Raw genomic sequence first — 25032 nt, forward strand, 5'->3', positions numbered from 1 at the left:
AGCTGCAGCTTTGTTCAGAACAGGTTTATTGATATTCTGCTGCATTCCCTCTCCATACCCCCAGTGGCTTGGTTCTGTTTTATCACACATCAAAAAGGCCGTATGCTCAGGGCACCCCATGCACAGCTCAGAGCTGGAGGTCTGAACAGCTGCAAGTAGTATGGTATCACAGGAGGGACAAGCTCCAAGCAGATGTCACAGATAAAAAAAAAAAAAAAAAAAAGAAAAAAGAGAGTAAAAAGGGAGTGTGGCTTGGGAACGAAGCAAGAGGAAGCAAGACACAGCAGAGCAAGACCTGACTTAAAATATGCCTATCATGCTTTATGCAAACACTGGTCTTTTTTGCCCTCCTGACTATCATTAAAGTGTAATTAGTAACTTCACATGGTAAATTTGTTTCTTTAAGAAGCCATCTATTTTTTGTTCTTGATAGCAGTAACCTTACATCCGTGCATGGACTGCACCTTATCACATCAAGTGTGGAACAAAGGCTAAAAGTGAGTAATTCCACGGTGCCTTTACTCTGTGGTCACTGTTCCCTCTCTTTCAGCTGGGAACCTCAATCCTTTCCCACATGAAGACTGCTGTAAATACAGCATTCTGCTGTTGCCTTAATGCCAGGTGAAGTGCTCCTTGGAGACCCGTGCCATACTGAAAAGCAGCAACAAGGAAGTACTTTCAAAGCCATCACTTCCCTCTCCAGATTTAAGGAATCTGGAGAAAAGGAAATGCTCAAGGTCATTCCCAAATGTAAATCTCATTCCTTTGCTGGCACTACTCTCAGTTATAATACCAAGCCTACATATTTTCACACTTTCCACCCCAATAATAATGACTTGGGTATTCAAGTTCTCTCTTGTTACTTAATCCGTACATCCTCAATTATTTTTTTTTAATTACAAAATCCAAAATTGGCACTGCCTTATAATAATGAAAAGGGATAGCGTAAAGAAATTATGCTGAATTACATGGCACATCTGAACAATCTCAGTCACAAGCATAAAGATCAAAGGTCGTGAATGCTGCTGCCTTTGGGAAAACAAGTCATCACAACAGTTTTTCCACATCTTCATTCAGTATTTCTAAAAAAGTATTTCATGCCTTTCACTCCCATCTGAAGAAAGGGGACAGACAATAGTGCAAAAAAAAATAGTATCAGTAATAGCTTTGCCAGTATGGATCTAAAATTTCTGAGATTTTCAGAAAAATGCCGAATGAGGAGTGCTGTAGAAATATTGCCAACTCAACTCCTGCAGTCCATCAACATTAGCAGTATGGATGACAGAAGCAGCTCAAACTTCACCAAATTTCCCATTAGAAAGAAACTCCCCACATTATTTTTGTAGGTTAGGCTGCAAAGCTATTAAAAAAAAAAAAAGCCACATTCTTCTTGGAAAATAAAAAAGATGGTGAATAGGCAGATTCTCTCCCCAGAGAGATCTATGTAACATCACTATCCTTGCACAGGGTTTCACAGAGACAACGTGATGATCTTTATTTGCCAGGGTAAACCCAAAAAGAACCAGTAGCCATTGCTCTCTTTGCCTTCCCTTTCAAGGTTAGCCACTACCCTTCTGAACTGTTAATACCAATCAAAAGTGATTCTGCCACTCATTGTGTGAATCACTGGCCTAAGCTTAGTTTCTAAATGGTCCTAAGACATCAGGAAGGTTGCTCAGCTCGCTCTCTCACAACTCCATCACATAGCAATCTCTTCACTAGCCTCCTCCAGTTCTATAAATTCCCCCCACACCAGCAGTCAGAGGTGCCGTAGCCAACACGTACTAACCCTGTAAGATGAAAAGTCTTCATATCAGCTTCACAAGTCCCAGGTTCTAACATAATGCTTGCAATAAGTTTTCTGCGTATGCTGGAAGACCTACCCGTCTGATCCCTCACAGTCCTAACTACATTTGTATTAAAGAACACATAACACAGAGTCTCAGCAGAGCTGTTGATCAATAAAAATGTTCTCCTTAGAGAATGCCTGTGACATCCATAAACCTGTGAGTGTCAAAACAATGGCACAAAAAATTCTGTATTCCTACTGTCACTGGGATGAAAGCTGTACAATTAATGCCAAGCCAATGACACCACAAGGAGAAATAAAACAAACAGCTGGTGGTACTCTGGTCCAACATACTGCTCCTAATCTATTAACATTTTCAGTAAAAAAAATGCTGACTCATGTTTTGAAAGAAATGGCATAAATCTGTTCAATGATGTAAAAAATCCACAGTATTAATTCTATGTCCAATCACACAGGGAAAATATTGCAATTAAAATGCATAGATCTGCTTTCAAATTGAAAAGACATATACACTGCGAGGAAGTTTTAGTGACCACAAATGAGTATCTATTAATTAAAAGACTTTTGATAACCTCCAGAACTTTGAAAAGTCAATTATGTGTTTTTCCTAAAAATAGCTGAAAACTTAACTAGACCAATAACATCCACTCCATTCTTGCTGAATGTCAGGGAAGGTTTATAAAGGGTTTGTTTCCCCCCCCCAGATATCCAGCACTGATTCAATGTTGCTGGTGATAACAACAGGAACATAAAATGTAGGCAGGACACTGCAGCTGTTGACATTTTAACCACCTTGTCACCTTACTCAGAGTTTACATGACCTAATACTTAAAATAACAGTCATTGAGAGATCCTTCCCTCACCATTAAAAGAACTAGAATCATGCCAACAATTATAGAAAGCATGGGGCAAAAAAAGCACAGTGTGGATGCAGCCTTTGGAGAGCAATGGATTTTGCTTATACGCTGATGGTTAGTAAAACTCACCGTAACAGTATCACAATAAACACTGGAAAAATTAGCTGTTGAAAACACACCTTCTTTTAATCAGGCAAAGAGACTTATGTGGAAAAATAAGCATGTTGGAGAGGTTTTAGAGCTAGTCTTATAAAAGCCCTAAACTGAAGTTACTCACCTACATGCTAGTTTACAGCAACTACTGCCATCCAACAGCTCTCCTCCAGAGATTATTAGAGGACAGATTGCCCCAGCAACTACTACCTTTGAGATATCATGTGAGAAAATATTTAACAAAGCTATTGAAAACACCAGGGATACCCTGGCATCTCCTCTATCCTACCTGCTAACTACGAGTAGCACAACCAGAGAAGCTGTTAAGTGTTAAGCTGAGGGGGCCTGTGTTTGGGGTCTGAAACCAGCCTAAAGCCTGGCAGTTAGCAGTCAGAAGAGCGGTTTCTCTCTTGGGTTTATCATCTTTCTAACTTACTTTCATTTCTACAGGTTTAAAGATATTTTAAACATACTCACTAGAGGAGAAGTTTGACTTGAGATAGATGTTCCACATCTTGCCACTAAGACAAGGTAGTAAATCATAGAATCAGCTGACTTGCTGTATATCCATGATATCTCATTGCACTGCTTACATAAAAAATGTTGACATTCATAGTCTTTTTTTGCTGCTCGTTTGCTAGTATATCCAGAGCTGACAATATTGATTTCTCAGGTGTTCCTCAGCTACACTCCTTAATTCAAAATGCCACAAAAATGAGCAAGATGGTACACCACATGCCTGTTTTTAAACAGGTTCTCCTGCCAATTGAAAGGCCTAAGTCCTGTGTGAATTTAGTACAGATAAACAAATACATTAAATACTACCAGATATTTGATCTGGAGTGCTAAATAACTATTGTGAGTCTAAATAAAATAAAATAAAATAGCTCAGCTAAAAAGACCTTCAAGAGAAATCAGACAGAGCCATGTAATTCAAGCACAGTGACTAACAACGCGAAAGTTTAATTCTACTTTGTAAATTCAAAATTAATAGACAGAGTAAGGCATACAGTATTTTGTAGAGAAAAATGTATAACCTTTAGGTTTCCTACAAATCTTTTTACTCCTTTCATTCTAAGGATCCAAAAATCAATGTTTCAATCTCCGAGATGATGAAGCATGGAGCAAGAAACACAGGATCCTAAACCACACAAAAAATGGTCCATTTGGAAAAGGAGGGGGTCGTGTTCTTAAACATAATGAACTAGAAAATTCTTCCACAGTCTCCCCAGTCCTCGATCATACCAGTGTAGGAAGGGAACTCAAAGAGAAACAACAGCTAGGTTTAGGAAGAAAATAAGAGTTAGTTCTAACAGCAGTGTGCATTTTGCCTAAAACGTGTATGGTGAAGTAGATTTTATTAGTTCACAGTAAGTGGAAAGAAGGCAGGAGAGGGCATCAGGAAAATCCACACTTTGCAGTTTAGAGTTGCCAGTACATTTTAAAATCCTAACATCTTGGCAATTCCCCGTGTAAGCAAATACTGGTGTAGTTTAAAGTGCAGGGTTCAACTCATCACTATGTTACTCCAAAGTTGCAGGAATTCAACCCCATGAATGTCAATGGGCTTTATATCTGGTATAAATCTAGAATAATTTAGAGATGAGCTAGGTTTCTGTTTCATGAATTTCCCTTCATAAAAACAATTGCTCACATTTCTTTGGAGGAGGAGGAGTCCTATACCATCATTTGTAAATATGTATGGGAGCCAATGCCAAAGTTTTGTTACAGTCTCTTGTTAAGCCTGGATTTACCTAAAAATGCAACAAAATGTTCAAACATCAGCCACAAACTTATTTTTACTCCTCCAGAGCTTTCTCTACTGATGCAAAAAGAAGGACTTTATAACAAGACACTTCTCAGTGCAAATAAGGGCACTGTCATGCACTCCTCTATGACCTGGCAAAAGAACAAGATTAGCTGGGCAAGGAAAGGTTTGGTTTAGTTTAATGACTTTTCTCAGTAACATTAAACACCAGCAGGTAGTATTCTAAACTAAATTCTCATGCAACCAGTGGATTTGATAATGGGGTAGGTGAAAGTTTAGCTATTGCTAGTACTAAGCTACTGCTTAGAGACCAGCATAGTACCTATTTTGCTATAGGTATATGCTCACAACAGAAATACGACAGAGACGTGTCCTCTATCAAAGCTCTCAGGCAGAAGCAATTTAAAAGATTACATCTCCAGCTATTCATTACCATCCTGACCAAGTTATCCTTTCCACAGTTCATAGACTGTATTTGACCATCTGATCTAGCTTACACAAGGCAGGTCCATTGAAAGCCACTTCCATCAGTGGCTTTAGCTAAGTTGACTTTGCACATAAGCACATGAAGGCTTTGGCAATCGTTCACATTAGCTGAGTTCTAAAAGCCAAAACCTTCAACCAGGGGCAAAAACTTTTTTCAATTCTTCTTGCTAGTTTTGTTGATGTTTCTCTACAGACACCTCTGTGCTTCTGAAAAACTACAAGGCAATGGCCCAGCCCCCAAGATGATTTTGTTTTACATGGATGGAAGGATCCAGTGTGCAGATCATTGCAGACTACACCAAAAGTCATGGAGACAGAGAAAGAAGTACAAGATATAAGGTTTTCAGCATTTCTGGTTTCTTTCAGTGCCCAACGCTGAGAAGCTTTAGGAAGCAATTTTCACACTTCAATGAAATGTTAATTATCAGCCCTGCTTTATTCAACCAACAAGGTAGATAATGATGATGTTGAGAAGCAACAGATTTTAATAAAACTATGAGCCTTGCAATCTCTCTAGGAGGTCAGGAAGTACTAGTCATCCCCTGACCCAGAGGTGTAGGTGTGACAGAGTGCCTGTTCTGAAATCACATACTATTCATCTGAAAAAAGCTGTTTAGTCCTTCATGAACGTAACACCTACTTTGAACCGGACTTCTTCCTCTCAAGAAGTGCATCAAGTAATGTGTAGTCTGTATTTTAGCACTGTTCAGAAACAGGGTTTTATCCATTAGATTATGTCTCTTACAAATAATCCCTTATAATGGGCTGATAATGGACTCAATAAACCATAACAACATCTGAGATTTTAAAGGAAACACATACAAGAGATTTTGCTTTCCTTGAGTCCAGATGTTAATTTCAACCAATATTAATCTACTTAAGTTCTCTTTTGGTTCTACGTTAAGTCTCTACTTATGTTAAGGCTAAACACATAGGGAAAAATAATAGCCACACATCTGTGAATACAGCTAAACCTATTCAGTTGCCTATTTGTGTAAACTAACAGTGAACGTATTAATTATTACCTAGAAGAGAACATATTCAAATGCAGTTTTTCCTAACACAGGAAGAAAAAAAAGACACAATGAGAAATAAAGAAAATTGAAATGAGTAATGTTAGACTCTTTTTTTCCCCCTTTCCTCAACAAGAGTTAAAATCTCAACATATTGATTTTTATATATTTTCTGTTTATCTGTTTTGTCCACTGTATCTCTGCCAGTTGCCCCAGGCAATCAACAAAGCTACGCTTGTTCAGCCTTTGATCATCTCTGTGCTAGAAGATTAGCATATGCATACTCTCATCCTCCCCTTTATCCTGTTAATAAAGCTCCAAACTCCCTCTGCTGATGTTCAAGAAAGCAATCCGCTCCAGAGCCCCCAATGATTTGCCCCCATTCCCTCCTCTGCTCAGGACTCGGAATGCTAACTACTATGCACGAGTTGTGTAAGTGCTTATCCACTGGCCCTCTGAGGAGCAATTCTTACTTGTTTGATGCAGTCCACGTTTGACAGACGTTCCTGGATCAGATTGGCCCAAAGCGCATTGGGAATTTTCTAAAGAAAGAACAAAAAAAGGCTGAATATTCACAATTGAGTTCAAAAGGAATTTTACCATGCAGGCATATTCCGGTTAAAGGTGAAGTGAGATGTCTTCTTAAAAATAAATAAATAAATCTGTGCAAGTCTCAAGTCATTAACTTAATATATCAGAGAGTTAATAAGGGCACAGAAATCAGTGGTAAAGGTAAGCTGAACACAAAGCCTACATCCATGCTTTTTGCACACTAACATGGAAGCGGTGCCAAGTTTTGCACAGTAACACACACACTGGACACCAGACCTGCAAAGGGATCCCTAAGAACATCACATCCCCAAGTAGTCCTTTTTACCACAAGTATCTGACCCACTGACTTCACGTGTCAGTGGACTCAGCATTAGCGACCTTAACAGATATCACGTGAGACAAGGAGAATCTCAAACAGAGCAAATAACAGAAAGAGTCTGATTTTCGGATTTGTTTCATAGTTTCAAGTAACTCTTGCTCTTTCATCATCCAGAAAGTTTATTTAAAATACATTTTATGGTTAATTTTAATGTTAAAGTTCGTTTATTTTTAAACTCAGGACTGTGAAGCAGAATTGAAACTGCATGTGCCAATATTTTCAGAAGTGCTGTTTCTTTCTGTGACTATTACTTTGCCCATATCTAGAACAAAGTTCCTCCACAGATTTCACCTTCCCCCTTCCTAATATTTGTTCCATTATTATATTAGATTTCCTGACTAGAAATTAACAATACCCTTCTTTCCTTCTTGGAAGAATTTTCTTCACTATATTGTTAATTCAGGCCTTCATTCTACACTGAACTTAGTTAAACAAACTCTATGTTAGCCAGTTTAACTCGATAAAGTCTAAACCATTGGCCATGCCAGTCAGAACAGCTGTTAATCTTTTGATTAAATGCCTTGTCTCAGTCTCATCCATTCTGTTATTATTGGTAAAATGAATACTCAGAAAAAAATTCTGTAGTCAGGTTCTCTACTTTCCAAGTCAAAAAATTATCTTTCACTTAACGACATGGGCTTGACTCTCTGTTCCATGCAGTTCCATATATTGTGGGTACCCATCTCTTTTTTTTTTTTAACCAAACAGTCTGAAGGGCATAATCCTAAATATAGAGTATTTCTGTAGGCTTATGTTATACAAAAGGATGTAGATTGATATAATGAAAGTGTAGCTGATTATGTGGAAAGATTTCATAACAATCGTCTTCATTGTATCATAAAACAATTTCACCAGAAGCGGTGGAAACGCTACCACACGAGTCACTTCAGAGTGGAGAAAGCATTCCAGAATACACAAAAGAGACCGGTCTGGCTGTGGAACGGACAAGGTGGCCCGGTCAGGCAGTGAGTTTTCTTGTTTTGTTTATCTCTACTGTCCCCAGTTCTCAGTGCCTTTCCTAATATCAGCCATTCATAACGCAACATTCAAGCAGGTGGAAGAGAAAAAGGGAAAGAAATTGCTGTGTTTCTTGAAAGTCAGTAGGTCCCACAGGGTGGTGTGTCAAAGCCTCCTGCAGCCTCTCGCCGCTGGAGCCCAGGTCTGCAGCTTTGAGTCTGTCACCTTCCAAAGGTACCTCACACTGCTATCAGAAACAGCTAGCGTCTTTCTTACTTCTTTGATGTGTCATGTCAAGACAGGCTAGTGACTGCCGGAGGTCCACTCTGCTGAGCTTTGCCAGACCAATTTAAACCAAAATTATACTTCTTTCAGTGCAGTGGTATTCTTAGTCCTCTCTTTGGAGCAGGGTTTATTGCACAAAAACAATCAAGGACATGTGGGTACTTCAGTGGTTTAGTTCCTTCTGCTCTCTGTGGCTCAACTCCAGTCTCATTTCCTGGTCAGCTTTCCCCCTACTGAGCAGTGGCCTACAAAATTATTTTCAATAGGTTGCTTGCTGAATGCCTAATTATTCAACTAGAAATCATTAACTCTGATACATATCAGATAGCACATTTACAATTCCTCTCTCATAAACATTCACATAAATATATCATGGGACTGGTAGATGGGACTGCACCTCCCAGAAATCTGCAATAATGGCCAATGACACACAGACATTTGATAACTGCAGAACCGTATCTTATCTAAGGCACTCGGAGCCTGTCCCAGCATTCAGTTTAGTTAATGGAAAGACCTGCTGCTACTGTATTTTGTTTATGTTCAGACCACTGTTCTATGCACGCTGGTTTAATCACTATTACCATACAGCTGGAAAACTGTACTCATTCATGATTAATTTTAAATATTCCACGGTATTTCAGGGACATCATACTTCAACTTACATGCCTGATCTACTCAGAATTACATTTCAGTGATCTTTTCATAAACCTGCTACACTTTTTTGGGGGGGGCGGGTGGGGAGCACTTTCACCAGACCTTTTTATTGGAAGTTCTGGATATCTTTGTTCTGAAAACAACCTTGGAGAGAAAAGCAGCCAAGTTTGAAGAAAATTGGTTTAGTATTCCAAGAATTATTATTTGTAGCTTGTTCATATAAATACACATGAAAGGCTGGTCTTTTTTATGTATACACAAGACTGGGACAGTTCCTACTTGTTCCTTCATAGTGGCTTGTCCTGGAATAGATCAGAACGCTGAACACGCATAGATAAGGATGCCTTGGGTTTTCCTCTCTTTTCTTATATTTCTTCTTAAAAAGCACGGGAATATGATGCAACTCTACAGCAGTTTTAAGTCATTAAGTAGTAGGCAAACACTTTAACTGCACTTTAGTATAGCGCTAAGAGCACACCCATCCCACAAGCCCACAATTACCACAGTTCTTTCAACTTCTTATTTTATCCAGTTAACAGGAAAAGTGAAACATGCAATAGCTCATCATTAGTCTTCACTATAGGAAAAACCTGAAGGTGCTTCCTATTAACATTATAATAACTAGAGATGAGGGAATAATTTGCAATGATTTATCCAAAAATGTAGCCTCTTTTTCTGTTCATGGAATATTTAGTGATAGCTCGTGGTTCTTCAAATTTATTGAATATTCAAAAATATTTTACTACTTTTTGGAATATTTTTTACATGCAGCACGATCACATTTTGCTTTGAACAGTCAATATTTAAAATTCACTACCTGAGCTCTGCTCATTAGTAAGTGGCCAGGTGTGTGTTAGTGAATGATTGCATGTCCAACTTTAAAAATTGAACTTCAGAGAATAATCACATATTTTAAATACACCTTCCATGAATTCCTGTGCCAGGAAAACTCAAATGATTTAATGTTCACTGAGAGCGAACACAAAAGAGATGAAAGCTTGGCTAAAGGTAAGTAAAATATGTGAACAAACATTTGCAGACCTTTTTGCAGCGTTTGCCCAGATCTAGTAACATTGGCCTACTGACCTAAAATGAACGACCTTTGGCACTGGGGTTAATTTAGCCACAGTAACCTTATACGCATGAAATATTCCTCCAACAACATTAAATTGTGTTATATGATCTTCACAGCAGGCTTTCAAAAACACCGTCTTAGTTCCCATTTATCCTCTTCCCATTTATTAAATTGCTTTGGCCAGGCCAACAACTTTTTAGTGCCCTGGCTGTATCAAAGATAGTACACACAGGTATTGTTCTGTTCCTGAATAGACATTCAAACCCTCTTAGTGCTAATGGATGTTACGTATGCTACAGGGGTCAAGTTTACCACTTGCTTCAGCAGAACCAGGGGTCACTTACGGCAACAGTAGATTTAGCCAGCAGACATGAATCAGTAAGGGAAAATACAGCTCTTGAGATGACAAATTGGCTACATTTTAAGTCATTGTAAAGCTTGCATTGATCTAGAGGAAGCAACGAGTTCCCTTCTAGTTTTAGGAGTTACATTTGAAGAATCAAGCTCATATAAAAGAACAAAAGAGATAATTTAGTGAAAACGTTCTTCTAGGATCTAACATCTCAAAAACAAAGGCAAACTGCACAGTACTAAACCACCACCAGATTCTGCTCTTCGGGCTCTCCTTACTACCTGATTAGCCTTGACATTTTTGACTTTCATCTTCTGCACCATCCATCTTTTTAAATCAAATAAGCCCAAAAGGACACCCTTGAAAGTGCATCCGTATAGTCTGAAATATGTTAATAATTACAGTAATTAAACCAAAGGGAATTTTTGTTTTAAATTCTCCCCCTCCAAGTTGAAATTTATGAACCAAGCAAAACAATCTTTAATAATTAGAACAAAGATTTCAAAGTATATATTCTCAATAAGAATAATTTTATATCATCACAGCCAAAACCAAACCTTTTTGCCAGGAAGTTCAGTGGGTTCAACAAACTCTTTCCTCTCAGATCTTTAAGTATATTACTTGAGGCATCTTCAAATTTCATTCATTAATTCAGTGTAATAAAACACTACCCTATTTTCAGCCTAATTTTCTATGGAAAAATAAATTAATCTATGTATCACACCATCTACCATCTCAGCAAATTATGAAGCTGTTGGCCAATTCGAAACAAATTTAGCAGGGGCGTGGATTTCTCACAGAGATGAAATTGCTTAAATTTTTATGAAAACAGGTGGCAAGGGGGAAAAGATAAACTCAAACTAGTGGACTTGCTAGAGAGTGTCACAAAAACCCAGACTTCTTTCATTCTATTACTCATGGAACACCTTGACACCTGGAGAAAGGAATCAGTTAAAAAGGCAGGAATTAGAAGCAGAGATGCTTCTGTGTATTCAGGATATTCTTTCAACATATTTTTCCAATCTACTTGTCACTAGACTTCAACAACAAGACAATTACATTGCTCATCAACTAATCCTGTGAGTCACAACATCGGGAAAAACCTTTCTTTGGACATTAGTTAGGAGGCCCACAGTGAAGCTCCACCTGTCTGGAGCAACCCAAGGACTCGGAGTTGGGTAGAGTGCATCAACCCAAGAACTGAACGATCTCCTGAGTTGGCTGCTATTGCCTCAGCTTCAGAGCTTCCAGGGTTTTCAGTAACCAACTGGATTGTCATACTCCTTTTGAGTTAATGCGCCAAGTTAGTTATTTGTGTCATGCTACAGAGAAATCAAGCATGCACAACTAAGTAGCACTGTCAGATCAAAAAAAGTTCTTCGTGTACATGTTTTCCAGAGCATTTTGTACCGAAGGAGACCTCAGAGATTCATGCCTATTTTATTGAGATTATCAAACATGCTGAAATAGAAGACACTTTGTTTAATGATATAATGAACCCTTCTTTGAATTCTATTGTGCGTACCTGGACTTCTCTCAGTTCTGTTGCTCATGTCTAAGGTTAATGCTTTCAAGAGCTCCATTACTTTATATTGTCTTTCTCTCCTGCCGCTATTCTACACCCTGACACATTTTTATCTTTGTTCATATCTTCTTATCTAGCAGAGGTTACCCTTCTTCTCTGAAAGATCCTGTACCTGTATATACACACCCCGATGTACAAACCACCATAGATAGAACATTTACTCTGATCCACTCAACTCAGCAACAGAAATCATGGGAATGCCACATAATTCCTCTTCTGTGACATTAGAACTACTATTATTATATCCTCTTACACACCTGTTTCCTTTCTTTATATGCTTTTGCTTCCTTTGTCAGCGCTAATATTTCCTTGAATAACAAAGTCTCCCGAGAGATACGTATGGCATCCAAACGTTTACAAAGCCACATTGCCTGAGGGAAGAAGGAAAAAAAAAATACAGGTCAAAATATTTGGAAAGAAAGTGAAGCATTTTTTCAGAAGGCTGCAGAAAGACAGAGCATTTTCCTAGTCTTCCATTTAAGTATACAGACTATATGTGTAACTAAATAGCTTTTTTTTTAAAGATGTTCAAGTCTACAGGTTTGAATAAGGTCTTTTTCATCTACTGTACTATAACACAGATTTTAGAGAAGAAAGCATTCTTCCTAGCACACACATACCACCATCATCTGCAGTTTCTGTGGTCAGCTTTCTCTGTGGTTCAAATACAACTTTGACATTTTCAGTTAAGTGGTACCAGTGGACATGACAGACAACTGGCTGTGCAAATGGAGCAATCCACAATACAGGAATACCACAAATGTGTAACTGTGGTACTCCTCCCAGATTAATTAGTCCTTCTAAAAAGCTGGGGAAACAAGGCAGACAGAATTCTGTTGCATTACCGCTGCCTGAGTGAGTTCTCAGAGAGCTCACTTGAACGTTTCCATTTAACCTGTAGTGTAATATACAGGCGTATCCCTTAGGAATGCCATCCTTCACTTTGTCTTCTATCACTTAGATAATTCTGAAAATTATTTTCTGAGAATAAAATTTTCACAAGTGCTGAGCTCAGTAGAAAGTCAAAAGGTAAGGGCACAGTATTACAACACTGAAGGTAGTGTACTTACAACTGTAGTTTTCCCAGAAGCAGGTGGACCAAGTACACAAATTCGTGGAGCTGTGAAACAAGAATACGTGAATGTCAAGGTGCAGAACAGCAAAGATCCCAGCCCGTTTCCCACAACTGCACTGCGTAATATAAACGCAATCACAATGAAACAATCCTTTCAGTTGGAAATCTGCCTGAATGAAGACTTCAGGATTGGGCTTCACTGGGGAAAAAAAAGGGGGAACAGGGGAACACTAAGTCAGTGCCAGATAGGTCTCCTTTTAACCTCCATGGTCAATGAGATTAATACTCTGACTAAACATGCCACATTTAAACACACTGATAGTTTAGTGGGTGAACCAGAGCATAAGATACGAATGTTTCCTTATCTGAGTTCATCTTTTATTCCCAAAACATTGATTTAGACCTAACACATTGTGTGATGAAAAAATATTTTAGCTTGTACACGCAGGACAGGACTATTTAAGAGTGACTATTATCATAATCATAGAATGGTTGAGATTGGATGGGACTTCTTGAGATTGTCTCTTCTCTCATTTCCCTTACACAGTATGGTAGTAAAAATACTTTTTATTTTGTCAAAGCTTTTGGCTCTCATCACAAAAAATGCAATTTCACTTTTTAGTTTCACCTAAATAGGTTGTGTCAGGGTTCAGAGAAGATTTAGATATTGCAAAATTAAGCACTCTCTCTCTACCCTTTTTGACAGCTACCTTCCATTTTTCCAGTAATCGTTGAAAGTAATTTTTTTTCATCTCTGTATCTTGTGTTTCTCTGTTGCATGTCCCTCTCTTTTCCCTGAGGGGGCAAGGTGCAAAAAATGCATGCCAGTTCTGAGGAATTCTTAATCTAATGCATACAGGCAACACAACAGGCATTACCATTGTAAGCTTCACTGGGAATGAATTAGAGGCAAGACAAACAAGGGAAAATGGAGTAACTCTTAGAAAAGTAGTTGGGAGTTTTTCCATGAACACACCTTGGGCTGCAATCCCTTGAACTGTCATTTTGTATTAACATATTTGATGTTTTTTCCCCTATACCTTGGGAAAGAAAAAAACCCAAAACCCCAAAACAACAAACCAAACTATATACAGAAGGGACTGATGCTACTGGGAGTAACATAGGTCAAAACAGAGGAGGGACCTACTCACCCAGAAACCTTTTCAGCTCTTGATAATCAAGGGAGATACAATGTCTGATGGCAGCAGACAGGGAAGGATGTGAAATGTATTTTTATGAGGCCTTCCATGCACTTAACAGTTACTGGGCAGGTACAATTTTTAAACATACATGAAACCCAAATTACAGATTCATCTTTACAAAGTTATCTGACTTGGAAGGTTTAAGAAAAACTCCCCCCTTATTGGTTCCTGCAAGTGCAACAGAACTAGTACACAATGTAGAAAAATACTTTAAAAGGATACATCAGCTGTTTTTATCACCTAATTTCTTTCAAATGTAATGTGATTAAATCCTAGGGTTTTTTTTTTTAATCTAACACCTTGAAACTCCAGCCCGGTACTTAGGAATTATTTATAAACAGCGTCATAAAAGAGTGCTCGGGTGCCAACACTAATCAACTTCTTCAAACCACTTCAAAGAAAATCAAAAAACCTTTCCATCCACAGATCCTTTTGAGGTTTAACTAGGAGCATGATTTAAAATTCACAAGAAAACCCTTAGGTATTGAAGCTTTAATACACAGCTTTCTTGGACAAACGTTTGATAAAAAACGAAACATACCATTATATACACCATATCACGCTTTAATATTGCCCAGGGCTACTGTAAATGCTCACTTTGTACTAAATCTGGTTTTCTCTCTGCTTAGTGGCTGGCAGCAGATGGGGCAGTGTAATTCACTGATTTACTCATTTGCACACTTGTAAGACTCCTCTAAAGCATTCTCCCTAAACATATGACACAAGGGCACAACCGGGACACCACTGTATGTAATGTTTAACCCCTTCCAATCAGCAAATAGTCAGTATTTAATACTGGAGGTCTGAACCAGCAGCTAAATGAAGTCAGGGAAATCTAGAAAATGCCTTTTTCTTCAGTAACAAATCATATTTCATTCCATGTTTAGTCTTGATGAGAAGTTACAGGATTTACTCTTCCAAGTAAAGTGCGTTTTAACATTCAACAATGATTTTAGCAATAACAAAATGAATCCCGGAATAATGCAAAAGAACAGCTGGACTCACTGAGTTCCATTTAAATCCAAAAGATTCTATGATTAATATTAATGCAACAAAATTTGCTGAACTTGTAAGAGAAATCCTTTGTCAAACAGGAAAAGCACATAGTACATGATGAACATTCTCGCAGAACTTTTTTACATTTCTTCAGAGGTTTGACTGTAAAGGAAGAACTCACAGAAATGCCACTTGGATCCTGAAAGCTTTTTTCATTATCACAAACCAAGATACAATGCAGAAAACTAGCATCTTTGTATATGAAAGAATTACCAGTCTTCATACGGTTCTTTAAGGTTTTTAGAAGGAACACATGAAAGAACAATAGTACAGAGCCTTAAGCACAAACACTTAGCCCCACATTTGACCTGTGAGATTTTCAAGACAGTTGTAAGCTATAATCATCATTAGACTTGTTTATATTTTTAAGAATACTTTAGATCCTATTATTAATTAAAAAGGTTTTCTAACTTCACACCTGGGATAGATGCAATGCTTCTTTTCCACACATCTCTGTTTGAAATTTTCTCTAGGGCTAAAACTGTCTAGCAAGGCAAGATCATGAAAATTCATCACTCTACTGATGGCTCTAATAAGGTTTTTTTTTCTTCTAAATAGTCAGCACCTTCCGCCATGATCAAAAAGTAAAATCAACTCTGCTACAGATTTCTGCTACATTATTTTCCATATAATTTATTCTTAAAACAACATTTAGGTTTTAATTTTAATTGGGAGTTCCTTTCCTTTCTTAATAGGTTTTTCCAGACCAAAAGCAGACAGCGTTTTTCCTTTGACAAACAACTGCTGTAGTTCTATCTTTAGCCTCTAAGTACTGAAGTCATGAAATGGAAACCTGCCTAATTCTGTTCAAATAATACTGTGGAGCTTAAGAACAAATGTTAGCTTAATGTGAAGAAATTTTATCAGCATTCTATCAAACCACATGAAATTCTTCCACATATTTTCCATGGGTCTTTAAAACAGATTGGTTACTCATGCTGCCTGCATCAGAAAAGGCTGGACACAATTTGCAGGATTTTTTTTTTTTTTTTTTTTATATTTAGCAGCATTTCAATCAACATCCATCTGATCACCACCACGAAGAGCTCACAGCACCTCTAGTGATAATGATTTCACTGATGCTGCAGCAGAACTTTCATAATGGTTTACTATGGTTTTAAAGACTCATCAAAGCAACATGACACCAGCTATCCCTGACAGCTCATGCAGAACAAAAATTATAGTTCAGTTGTGCATATCCAAATATAATCTGCCTAAGGGTGAACAGTTTGTAAATCAAATAATTTGATTGAGTGTACATGCTTTTATTGTGCAGAATACAGACTTCCTATTCAATTTACCAGGTTTTGTTATACATACAAGTAGGCGTGCTCACTGTTCCTTCATCTGAGATGCCACTGAGCAGTGGAACTCATTAACAGCAGCTAGTAACTAACTAATCAAAAAACAGAGAATCTGCCAGCCCAGGTAGAATAGGAAACCAAATTTACACCTGACAAAAGGAGTAATTAGCGAGCTTAAAGACAACAGGAAATATCAGATGGGGCACAGAACACATTAATAATTGATACACTCGAACTCTTTGTTATTCCCTTAGAGGGTTTCATTGTTATAACTGTTAAAGTGCATTTTTTATTAGATTACCCACTAAAAAAAGAAATTAAAAGCATCTTACCTATAACAACTCCAAAATGCTCACCTTTTTTTTTTTTTTCCCCCCCTCAAGACACAGTCTGAAAAGTTTTATCCATCATCTGCCAACTGAAGCGCAGCTTTGAAACAGCTGTTTACAAATAAGGAATGGAACTATTTATGGTGTCTCCATTTTCACTTACCATCATCGTTGTTTTGCTTTAAATGGTCTATCATATACTGAATGGGATCATCCGGCTTATGAATTAATAGTTCTTCAAGCATGTTCTGAAAATAAATAGGACAAAGTCAGGGGGAAATTTAACATAGCTATGCAGTCATGATATATTGCATTTTTACAGCAATATTACAACGAGGATCTTAAAGAGTTTATGAATGCTTATTTATTTTCTTAAGGCCCCTTTCATGGACAAAGTTGAGACTATTAAATCTATTTTAGATGCTGAAAAACTGAAGTAAAGCATTGTCAGAAAATTACCAATAAAAAAATAACCTATTTGCTTTGGCTTATTTATGATACATACAGTCACCAGAAAGGTTTGGCTTGAGCAGTCTGGGGTCGATAATGGTTGAGTCAGCATTGATATAAAAACCATACAAGGAGTTTCAAAACCAGAGTCAACTTAAATTAGTATCTCTGCAGGGCAAGTTAAACCTCCTTCTCAAGCACATTCCCACAAGTTTCTGACTAGCCTAGAGGACTGCAGAACAGACAAGACCTGCAGAAAACACAAAACCAGTAACCAATCAAAGTCACAAAAGCAGCACATCTCATTTTTGTAACTGTATTAGTCTTCCTCCTACATGAAAAGCAAGGGGGGGGGGGGGGGGGGGGGAAGGAAAAAAAAGGCTTAAAGCATTTCTTTGAATGTCTGTTTCGGAGCCCCTTCTCAAATGTTTGCAGTTATACAGGGCCCTGCTTCAGCTCCCACCGATAGCAATGGGGATCTTCTGCTGATTTCAGTGAGGACTCCGGCTTCACAGGCAGAGAAAGAAGTAACACTGAGAAGCACCAATTCCATAGATTTTCTTACAAGACATTTCAGCACAGCCAAGAATTCTGTAATTAAAACTAGTCATCAAACAGCAACTAATGTTCTGACTTAGATTATCTACTGAAATGCTCGCACTGGAATAGGACAGCTTTTTCTAAAGATCAGTCATAACACTTTAATATTTGCAAGTAAATTCCATAAAGTCTGTATATTCCATAAAATTTTATGTTCTAACCAATTGATTGTCTTTTATTGGAGTGGCCTATTTTCCTTTTCTACTTCATCCACTTCATTAAAATAATTAAAACACTCAATTTTATTTATAAACTGTTCCACATGCAAGTTCTGATGCTTCAAGGTCTGGGTAGCACAGAGCATAAAGTGTAACATTTCTGGTTTTACTGAAAGTTCATTTAAAAATTACTACTTTCCAGCAACATTTATTAAAATTAAGAAAACTGAATTTGGTACAATTATCAGCAGCTTTTAAAATAACAAGCCTAAGAAAATCTGGTCTTATTAGGATTCAAAATTTTTCAGACTGACAGTGATTGATACTTCTACTGTTTTGTGCCCAAATCCTACCAGCACTTACAGGCATGCTTCATTTTATTCAGTTCTGCTAACCTCAGTTTAATTTTACACAAGCAGTTCTGTTAATCTCTGGGGGAGGTTCACATTTTGGGTCTCATGTTTTAGGTTTCACATTTAGGGTTTTGTAAACATTTAAGTTTAGGACAATACTTTCAAGCTGTGTTTGTTTGTACCATTATGTTGCTAGAATACAATTGAAGCATGAGAAGAAGATTGAGTAAATCCCATAAGCATTTTATGTAATATGAGGTCCTGCAGCTGCATTCAATGTCTCATGGCATGCAAAACACAGTATTTCCACTAAAAACTCACGAATATTACACCACACTGGTCATACTAAATGGCCTTGAGTTACATGAAAAAAAATAAAAGAGTGAAAAAAAGACTGGGAAAGAAAAATAAGCATCTGTGTGTTTTTCGTGAGATGTGAAAAAGTAAAAAGACTTTATAACATAGCCAGAGTTCGCAGAGGTACACAGGGGGAGTCTCTCTAGCAAGTTCTCGTATCAGAACAGCACCAGAATATTTAGCCGCTCGCACAAACCTCCCCACACTCGACAAAAGGGCTTTTTTCCAGACTTACAGAACAAAACATGCCTTCCTCTAAGGCAGGCAAACTAATCTTGCTATTTACTGAAATCACAACGATGTTAGAAGTGTGGTTTTTCTTTATTTTTGACACACATCTCCACAGAAAAGCCACGATAGCAGCAGGAGAAAGAATTTTAAGCAGATAATGCTGATAAAAGGGGCTGCAACGCGCACGTTACCTCCCCAGCTCGTGTCTCAGGAAGGGAAAAACCCTTCATCTCGGTTTTTCCCGCGCTTCATTTGTTACTGCCTCCTCCTCCTCCCTGTCCTGCCAAGCCTGCCTTTCCTTTCATGGACTCAACACCTTTCTTGCAGAGGCTGCCACTTTCTTCCGCAAAAAATGACATGTATGAACCCTAGCAATTGCCAGGCTATTGTTAAAATAATCAATTAAGAGAGCCCTCGGCCGGTGCACCTTCCCTCACACGGAGACCCCGCCCGCGCGCTCCCACAGGAGCCCGGTACCGACCGCTGTGGGGAAATGGCCGCGGCGCTGCCCCCCCACGAGCCTTCTCGGGCCCACCCGAGGTGGAGTTCGGGCCTTCCCCGGGGCAGCACCGCGGGACGCTCGGCCGCCGGCGGAGGCTGTGAGGAAACCGGCCACCCCCCGCCGGGGGACAGGCCGGTGCTCGCGGGTCCCCTTACCGCCCTCCCCGGGCCCGCCAGGCCGTCCCCGCGCTCCGGAGGGGGTAGTGGGGAGAGTCCCCGCGGTGCCCCCGGGGCGGGCGCGGCCCATTCACCTGCAGGAGCCGGAACAGCTCCCGCTCCTCCGCGTAGACGCCCAGCGGCGGCGGCCACGGCCGGGCGGGGGCGTCCATAGCCGCCCCTAGCAACCAGCCGCACCGCCGCGTTGCTGGGGACTACGTCATCATCCCGCGACGCGGAAAAGCCCCGCCTTGCTCAGAGCCTGGCGAACGGCAACGGGGGTGACGTCATCGAATAGCGACGCGCCCCACCCCGGAGCGCCGTTGCCAGGGAGACGGCGGCGCGGTTGCCGGGGCGACGGCGGCGCTGCCGGAGGTGCCGGGGCGCCCGGGGAAGGCCCGGTCAGCCGCTGCCCGCCCGCCCGCCGCGCTGCACCGGCCGGTAGGAGGGAGCCGCGGGGCCCGGGGAGCTGCCGGAGCGGGCGGGAGGACGCGGCTGGCGGGGCGGCGGGGAGGAGGGGTGCGGGCAAGGCTTGCCCCGGGGCAACACGGGGAAAAATCCGCCCCTTGGCAGGGCCCCCCCGGGCGGGCAGGGCCGGGGTTGACCATGGCCCCGGGCCTCCCCAGCGCGGCACCGTATCCTGCCCGCCGAGCTGGCTGCCATTAATGTTCGAGTTTTGAAGCCGCTTGGGCAATAGTTTTACACCGGGTAAGAGAAGCCATCTCTGCCTTCGGTCCCTTCAGAGCCGTGCGCTTGATGCATTGCCACATTATCTTTACAATAGACCCACTAGGGTTTATGGCATCTGATTGTCAGTGGTCCCCTCTGGCTTCTCTACCTCTTTTTGCAGCATCATTACTACCTCATTGACTTACTGTCTGGGGCTCTGGGACTGCAGAGCTTTGACACAATATATCTTCTCTTATTTTCTTCTTTTTTCTTTTTTTTATTTTTTTAAGTTTTTCACTAACCTACACAATTCCAACTCAGGTGAAAGATGGAGTTACATATGTAGAATTGCATGCTGTAAAGTAGCTTCGTTTCTCTCCCAAAATCCAGGAGGGAGAAACATGAACGAGGTAAAAGAGGCTCTAAGAAACATAGAGCAGAACTACAAGCTCTTCCTGCAGCAGCAGTTTACGTTTATTGGAGCGCTGCAACACACCCGAGAGAACGCACATGACATGATCAGACCTGTGGCAAGCATCAGCCAGGTACAAAGCATTCAGCACAAAGTTCTCTGCCAATGAAAACAGGGACCAACACAGTGCTGTGGTGCACTTGGGTCTAGTTCGGGGATGAATAAATGTTTTTACTAAGGGAAGATGCACAAAAACTCTCTAGTAACATTTGTGTGTAACTCTGCAAAACAGTGGCAAAAGATTAAATAGGGGAGAGAAATACCTGTGTTAGGTCTTCCCGTTTACAGAGAAGGAATTTTATTGCTGAGCATCATTTTATGATTTAGTTTAACACCATCATTTCACTGCTGCGGCACAGCCAGAAATAGAGGGTACAAGAAAACAACCAAACCAACCCTCCTTCCCCAGCCACACATGGAATCTGTAATCCTTAACTTGTAGTAACCAGCACTGCTTGCTTCTTCCCCCTGGTATCGGTGCTGCTGTATCTTTCTATAGTGCTTATTAAAAATAATGGCTGTGTTACAGAGGTAGGATGATGGATTGAGGGCTGAAAGTCCCAAGTGGTCTAGAGGTTTTCTGGGCTGGTAAGTGAATTGTCTTGGAATTTTTATAACTGGGATGTTTTAAGTAGTGCGAAAAACTTAGACCACCTGCAGACAGAGGGGGAAGAAAAATCTAAATAAAATTAGAATTGTGGATTTGAGACAGCAGAACCCAGACACAAAACCCAGAGGGATGCCAAAGCCAGAGTGAAAGTCAAGCTGTTATTAGGATTAGGACACAGAAGTGAGCTGGTTGTCTTTTTTAAGTCCTGACTCTAATAAAAGGGCTTTGCTCATAACGTTGAAGAGGATCACAACAGACATTACGCTGAACCATTTTTTCCAAAAATAGTCATTGAGATTTTTGTATAACATCATCCTGATTTTAAAAGTGCCAGTGTTTCAGCAGCACTGCACAAGCTTGGACTCTGCTTCTTGGCAGAGGTGGAAGGCCTGCTTGTTGTGGGGGTGAAACCTCGTAGGTAACGGCTGCAGCAATTACACTGATCCATGGCATCGTGGTACAGGGACATGTGAACATAGTGGTGGCAAACTCAACTGCACGGGTAGCCCTGAGGGTGTAACTGTGTTACCCCAGGGGGAGGATGGGAAAGTGAAAAGAGCATGTCACTGGGGAGAACAGGGAGCAATTGCTGCAGCACGTACTGCTGATGCGTTGTGCAGGAACTGAACCACTACCAAAGAAAGTTCACTGGGGACAAAACCAGACATCCGTTTTATTTCACTACCATTCCCCTGAATCAGCCCAACCCCGTTTTTCATTTTGCATGGGAGGGCACAAGAATAAAAGCAACAAATGCTTAGGTGTGGCCTCAGCCCACAGCTGACTTGACTGCCAGCTTTCTTTGCACATAAACATAGGCACTACAGAAAAAAATTATATTGCACTTGAACATGGCTGCATTTCTAACCCCTAAAAGCTGTATGTGGTAGCATTTTTAGTCTTGAGTGATAACATTTCTCAGAGAAAAGAGGAAAGCATAGAAGGATGGAAAGGTTGAAGAGCACATCATCGTCAGGCAATGGCAACAGCTCCTTAAAGACCTCTGCATGGAGGAGGGTATACAGTCAAATCCCATGTGGTTTTGTGAGACAAGCTCCTCAGTCATTGCTTCAGCCTGAGATTCAAATCACCCAGTGAGTCCATGGCTGTGGTCATGACACTGGCCCAGTGTAGGGGCTGCCCCTGAACTCCCTGGGCTGCAGCTCAACATCAGCAGTTGGCTAACGCAGAGCTGGGCAGCCCTCGCAGCCGTTGTTCCTGTAGTCCTGGTCCCCATCCTGGTTATGCAGGTGCATTAACTCTCTGTTCTTTATCTGGACAAAAAGAAGTCCTGTTATCCCATCAGTGAACATCCAGGCTAAAACTCTATTCTCTTTAGGAGTATTTCTGCTCACAGCAGCGATAAAAAATCCTGCCAGTCACAAGGACACAATGCTCAGCCAACAGTGTGGAAGGAGGATCTGTAGTGGAAATGGACCCTTAGGGGCCATTTTTTATTTTTCTTATAAACCTGCTGAGAATTTGCCCAAGCACACAGCATGGCTTTTCCGTATGCAGAAACTGTACTGCTGTTGGAACAGCTACTTCGTTCTTGTCTTGAAATCTTACAGAAAGCACTGAGGATGTTGGTTGGCTCTGACTGCCAACCAGCCACTCAGTATTTTATGTTCTGACCACTCATGTCTGAGTGCCTGTAATTTCTTTGGAGAAGATATTCAATCTCTTAATCATGCAATGCCATTCACTCTGAGTAACAAAAATGCCTGTATGTGCAAACACATCCACACTGTTACTCCAAACCAGTCCCAGTTTGGGTGCTGCCCTCACCCCCCCACCCCACTCTGCCTCAGCAGCCATGGCAGCGGCAGAGGGTGCCCCACTCAGAGCAGACAGAAAACTCTGCCCACGCTCAACCTGTTTCTTGCAGCAGAGCTGGGGCTTTGGCTGTGGTACTCCTACACTTTCTTCAAAGAAGGAGGAAGGCTCACTGGTGTGCTGATGAGCAGATCCATCACCCCAGCTGCCTTCAGTCATGATGAATGACAAGCAAACATCTCGGGCACGCTCAAGAAATCTCATTACCTGCCACTGTGTTGCGGTTTCCATAGTGGCTCGTGCCTGCAGAGTCACAAGAGAAAGCAGCTTCTCATCACTAACCTAAACAACTTTGCAGCATCAGTTAAACGTAATTTAATACGCATGACTCTGGTTTTCCCCATGTACAGGTACAGTCCTACATGGACCATCACTGTAACAGTTCCACAGACAGGCGTATCCTCAACATGTTCCTAAACATCTGCAATGATCTGAGCAAGCTCTGCCACAAGCTGGAAACCACGCATTCCGGTAACACCATAACCAATGGCATTTTGGAGAGATGCAAACTGCTCCTTAGCCACAACAACGACCTGAGCACCATCCGGGCCAAGTAGGTCTCTCCATCAGCTCAGTTTCTTTGGGGCGACTGTCAGTGCTGGGGAACTGTCACAAGAATGCACATTCCCACTTCTCCAGCAGTTCTGTTACAACACCCTTCTGGCTTTAGTGAGGGCACAAGGTGCCACCCAGTTTACTAGTCCAGCTGTTGGGAAAACATTGCCAGCCTCCATTCACCAGAAGGGGTTTTGTTTGTTTATTCATTCTTTCTGCTGGTGCATGGAAGGGCACATACAGGCAGGTTAGTCCCTGAAGTCCCACACAATGCTCAGGCAGTTTACCTCCTCTTTCTTCCTGCGCCTGCTCTGCACGGAGCTGATTTCTGTGAGGCAAGTGCCTGTATGCACTCTTGAACTCTTCCAGACCTAGCCCCACAGCCAGCAGGCTGCCTTTGGCAGGACTCCCTTCTCAAGACACAATTCTATCCGTGCCTTTTTGTTCTGGGGAAATGGCTGCCTGTGCATTTCTGCTCTTCCTGGGGGGTCTCAGGGCAGCACTGTGGGCTCACCAGGGTTGCATTGCTTGGACTGCTCTGCCAATTGTTTCCTTCTGTCCCACAGATACCCCCATGACGTTGTGAATCACCTGAGCTGTGATGAGGCAAAGAATCATTATGGAGGTGTGGTGAGCCTCATCCCCATCGTTCTAGACTGCATGAAGGAGTGGGTGACCCACACCGAGAAGCTCCCACAGGACGTGCTGCATAACGTGAGTGGTGGAAGTGCTATCCCTGAGAAGAGGGCACCCCAGGAGGCACCAGCTAGGGCAGCCATTTCCCAAAACCCTCCTTCTGTGCACCTCAAAGCTCAGAGCTCAGCTAGAGACAAAGATAATGTGCAAGTGCAGGGGAGTAAGCATGTCCAGAAGAAGCACCTGAATGACACAGAAAACCACAGTGGGAAACTTAAACGTCCCTGGAAACCCCCAGGTAGACACGCCTTTTAAAGGACCAAAGTTCATGCATCTTCTGCTTCCCACCTTTAATCAGATGGCTGATTAAAGACAGTGAAATAAATATTAGAGATCCTTCCTCTCTGAGTGTGCTTTCTGAAGAGTTAGCCCTGGACAAGTACACACTCTTTCCCTTGCTGATGTTTCCGCTCTCCTCCTCGAAGTCATATCCCAACAGAAGTAGCTGTAGCACTACAGCTGCTCCCTTTGACCAGCACTGCAGGGAGAGCTTGGA

At 41.0% G+C, this 25032-nt stretch overlaps 2 protein-coding genes across 3 annotated transcripts in view; one reads left to right on the top strand and one right to left on the bottom strand.

Moving 5' to 3' along the window:
* Positions 1-19896, bottom strand: part of AK8 (adenylate kinase 8) — a 72057-nt gene extending 52161 nt beyond the window's left edge. For both annotated transcript variants that reach the window (XM_074846392.1, XM_074846391.1), the window contains exons 1-5: positions 19794-19896; positions 17056-17140; positions 12997-13046; positions 12184-12297; positions 6561-6629 (exon numbers count right to left, since the gene is read on the bottom strand). In XM_074846392.1, the coding sequence (XP_074702493.1) occupies positions 6561-6629; positions 12184-12297; positions 12997-13046; positions 17056-17140; positions 19794-19871 (396 nt within the window). In that variant the 5' untranslated portion in view covers positions 19872-19896. The remainder of the gene's footprint in view (positions 1-6560; positions 6630-12183; positions 12298-12996; positions 13047-17055; positions 17141-19793) is intronic.
* A 163-nt stretch (positions 19897-20059) lies between these two features.
* On the top strand, positions 20060-25032 carry SPACA9 (sperm acrosome associated 9). The gene is made up of 4 exons (XM_074846322.1): positions 20060-20139; positions 20758-20912; positions 23636-23838; positions 24407-25032. Exons 2-4 carry the CDS (start codon positions 20769-20771, stop codon positions 24789-24791), a joined length of 732 nt encoding a protein of 243 aa, XP_074702423.1. The 5' UTR covers positions 20060-20139; positions 20758-20768; the 3' UTR covers positions 24792-25032.

This window comes from Strix aluco, chromosome 20 (genome assembly GCF_031877795.1).
Source record: "Strix aluco isolate bStrAlu1 chromosome 20, bStrAlu1.hap1, whole genome shotgun sequence".
NCBI classification, from domain to species: Eukaryota; Metazoa; Chordata; class Aves; order Strigiformes; family Strigidae; genus Strix; species Strix aluco.

What these genes read in the sequence shown, in the direction of transcription:
- SPACA9 (XM_074846322.1), top strand. Translation starts at nt 20,769, where the DNA reads ATGAACGAGGTAAAAGAGGCTCTAAGAAACATAGAGCAGAACTACAAG. An exon ending in CTGTGGCAAGCATCAGCCAG is followed by an intron (nt 20,913 to 23,635) that starts GTACAAAGCATT and finishes CCCCATGTACAG; the next exon opens with GTACAGTCCTACATGGACCA. An exon ending in CTGAGCACCATCCGGGCCAA is followed by an intron (nt 23,839 to 24,406) that starts GTAGGTCTCTCC and finishes TCTGTCCCACAG; the next exon opens with ATACCCCCATGACGTTGTGA.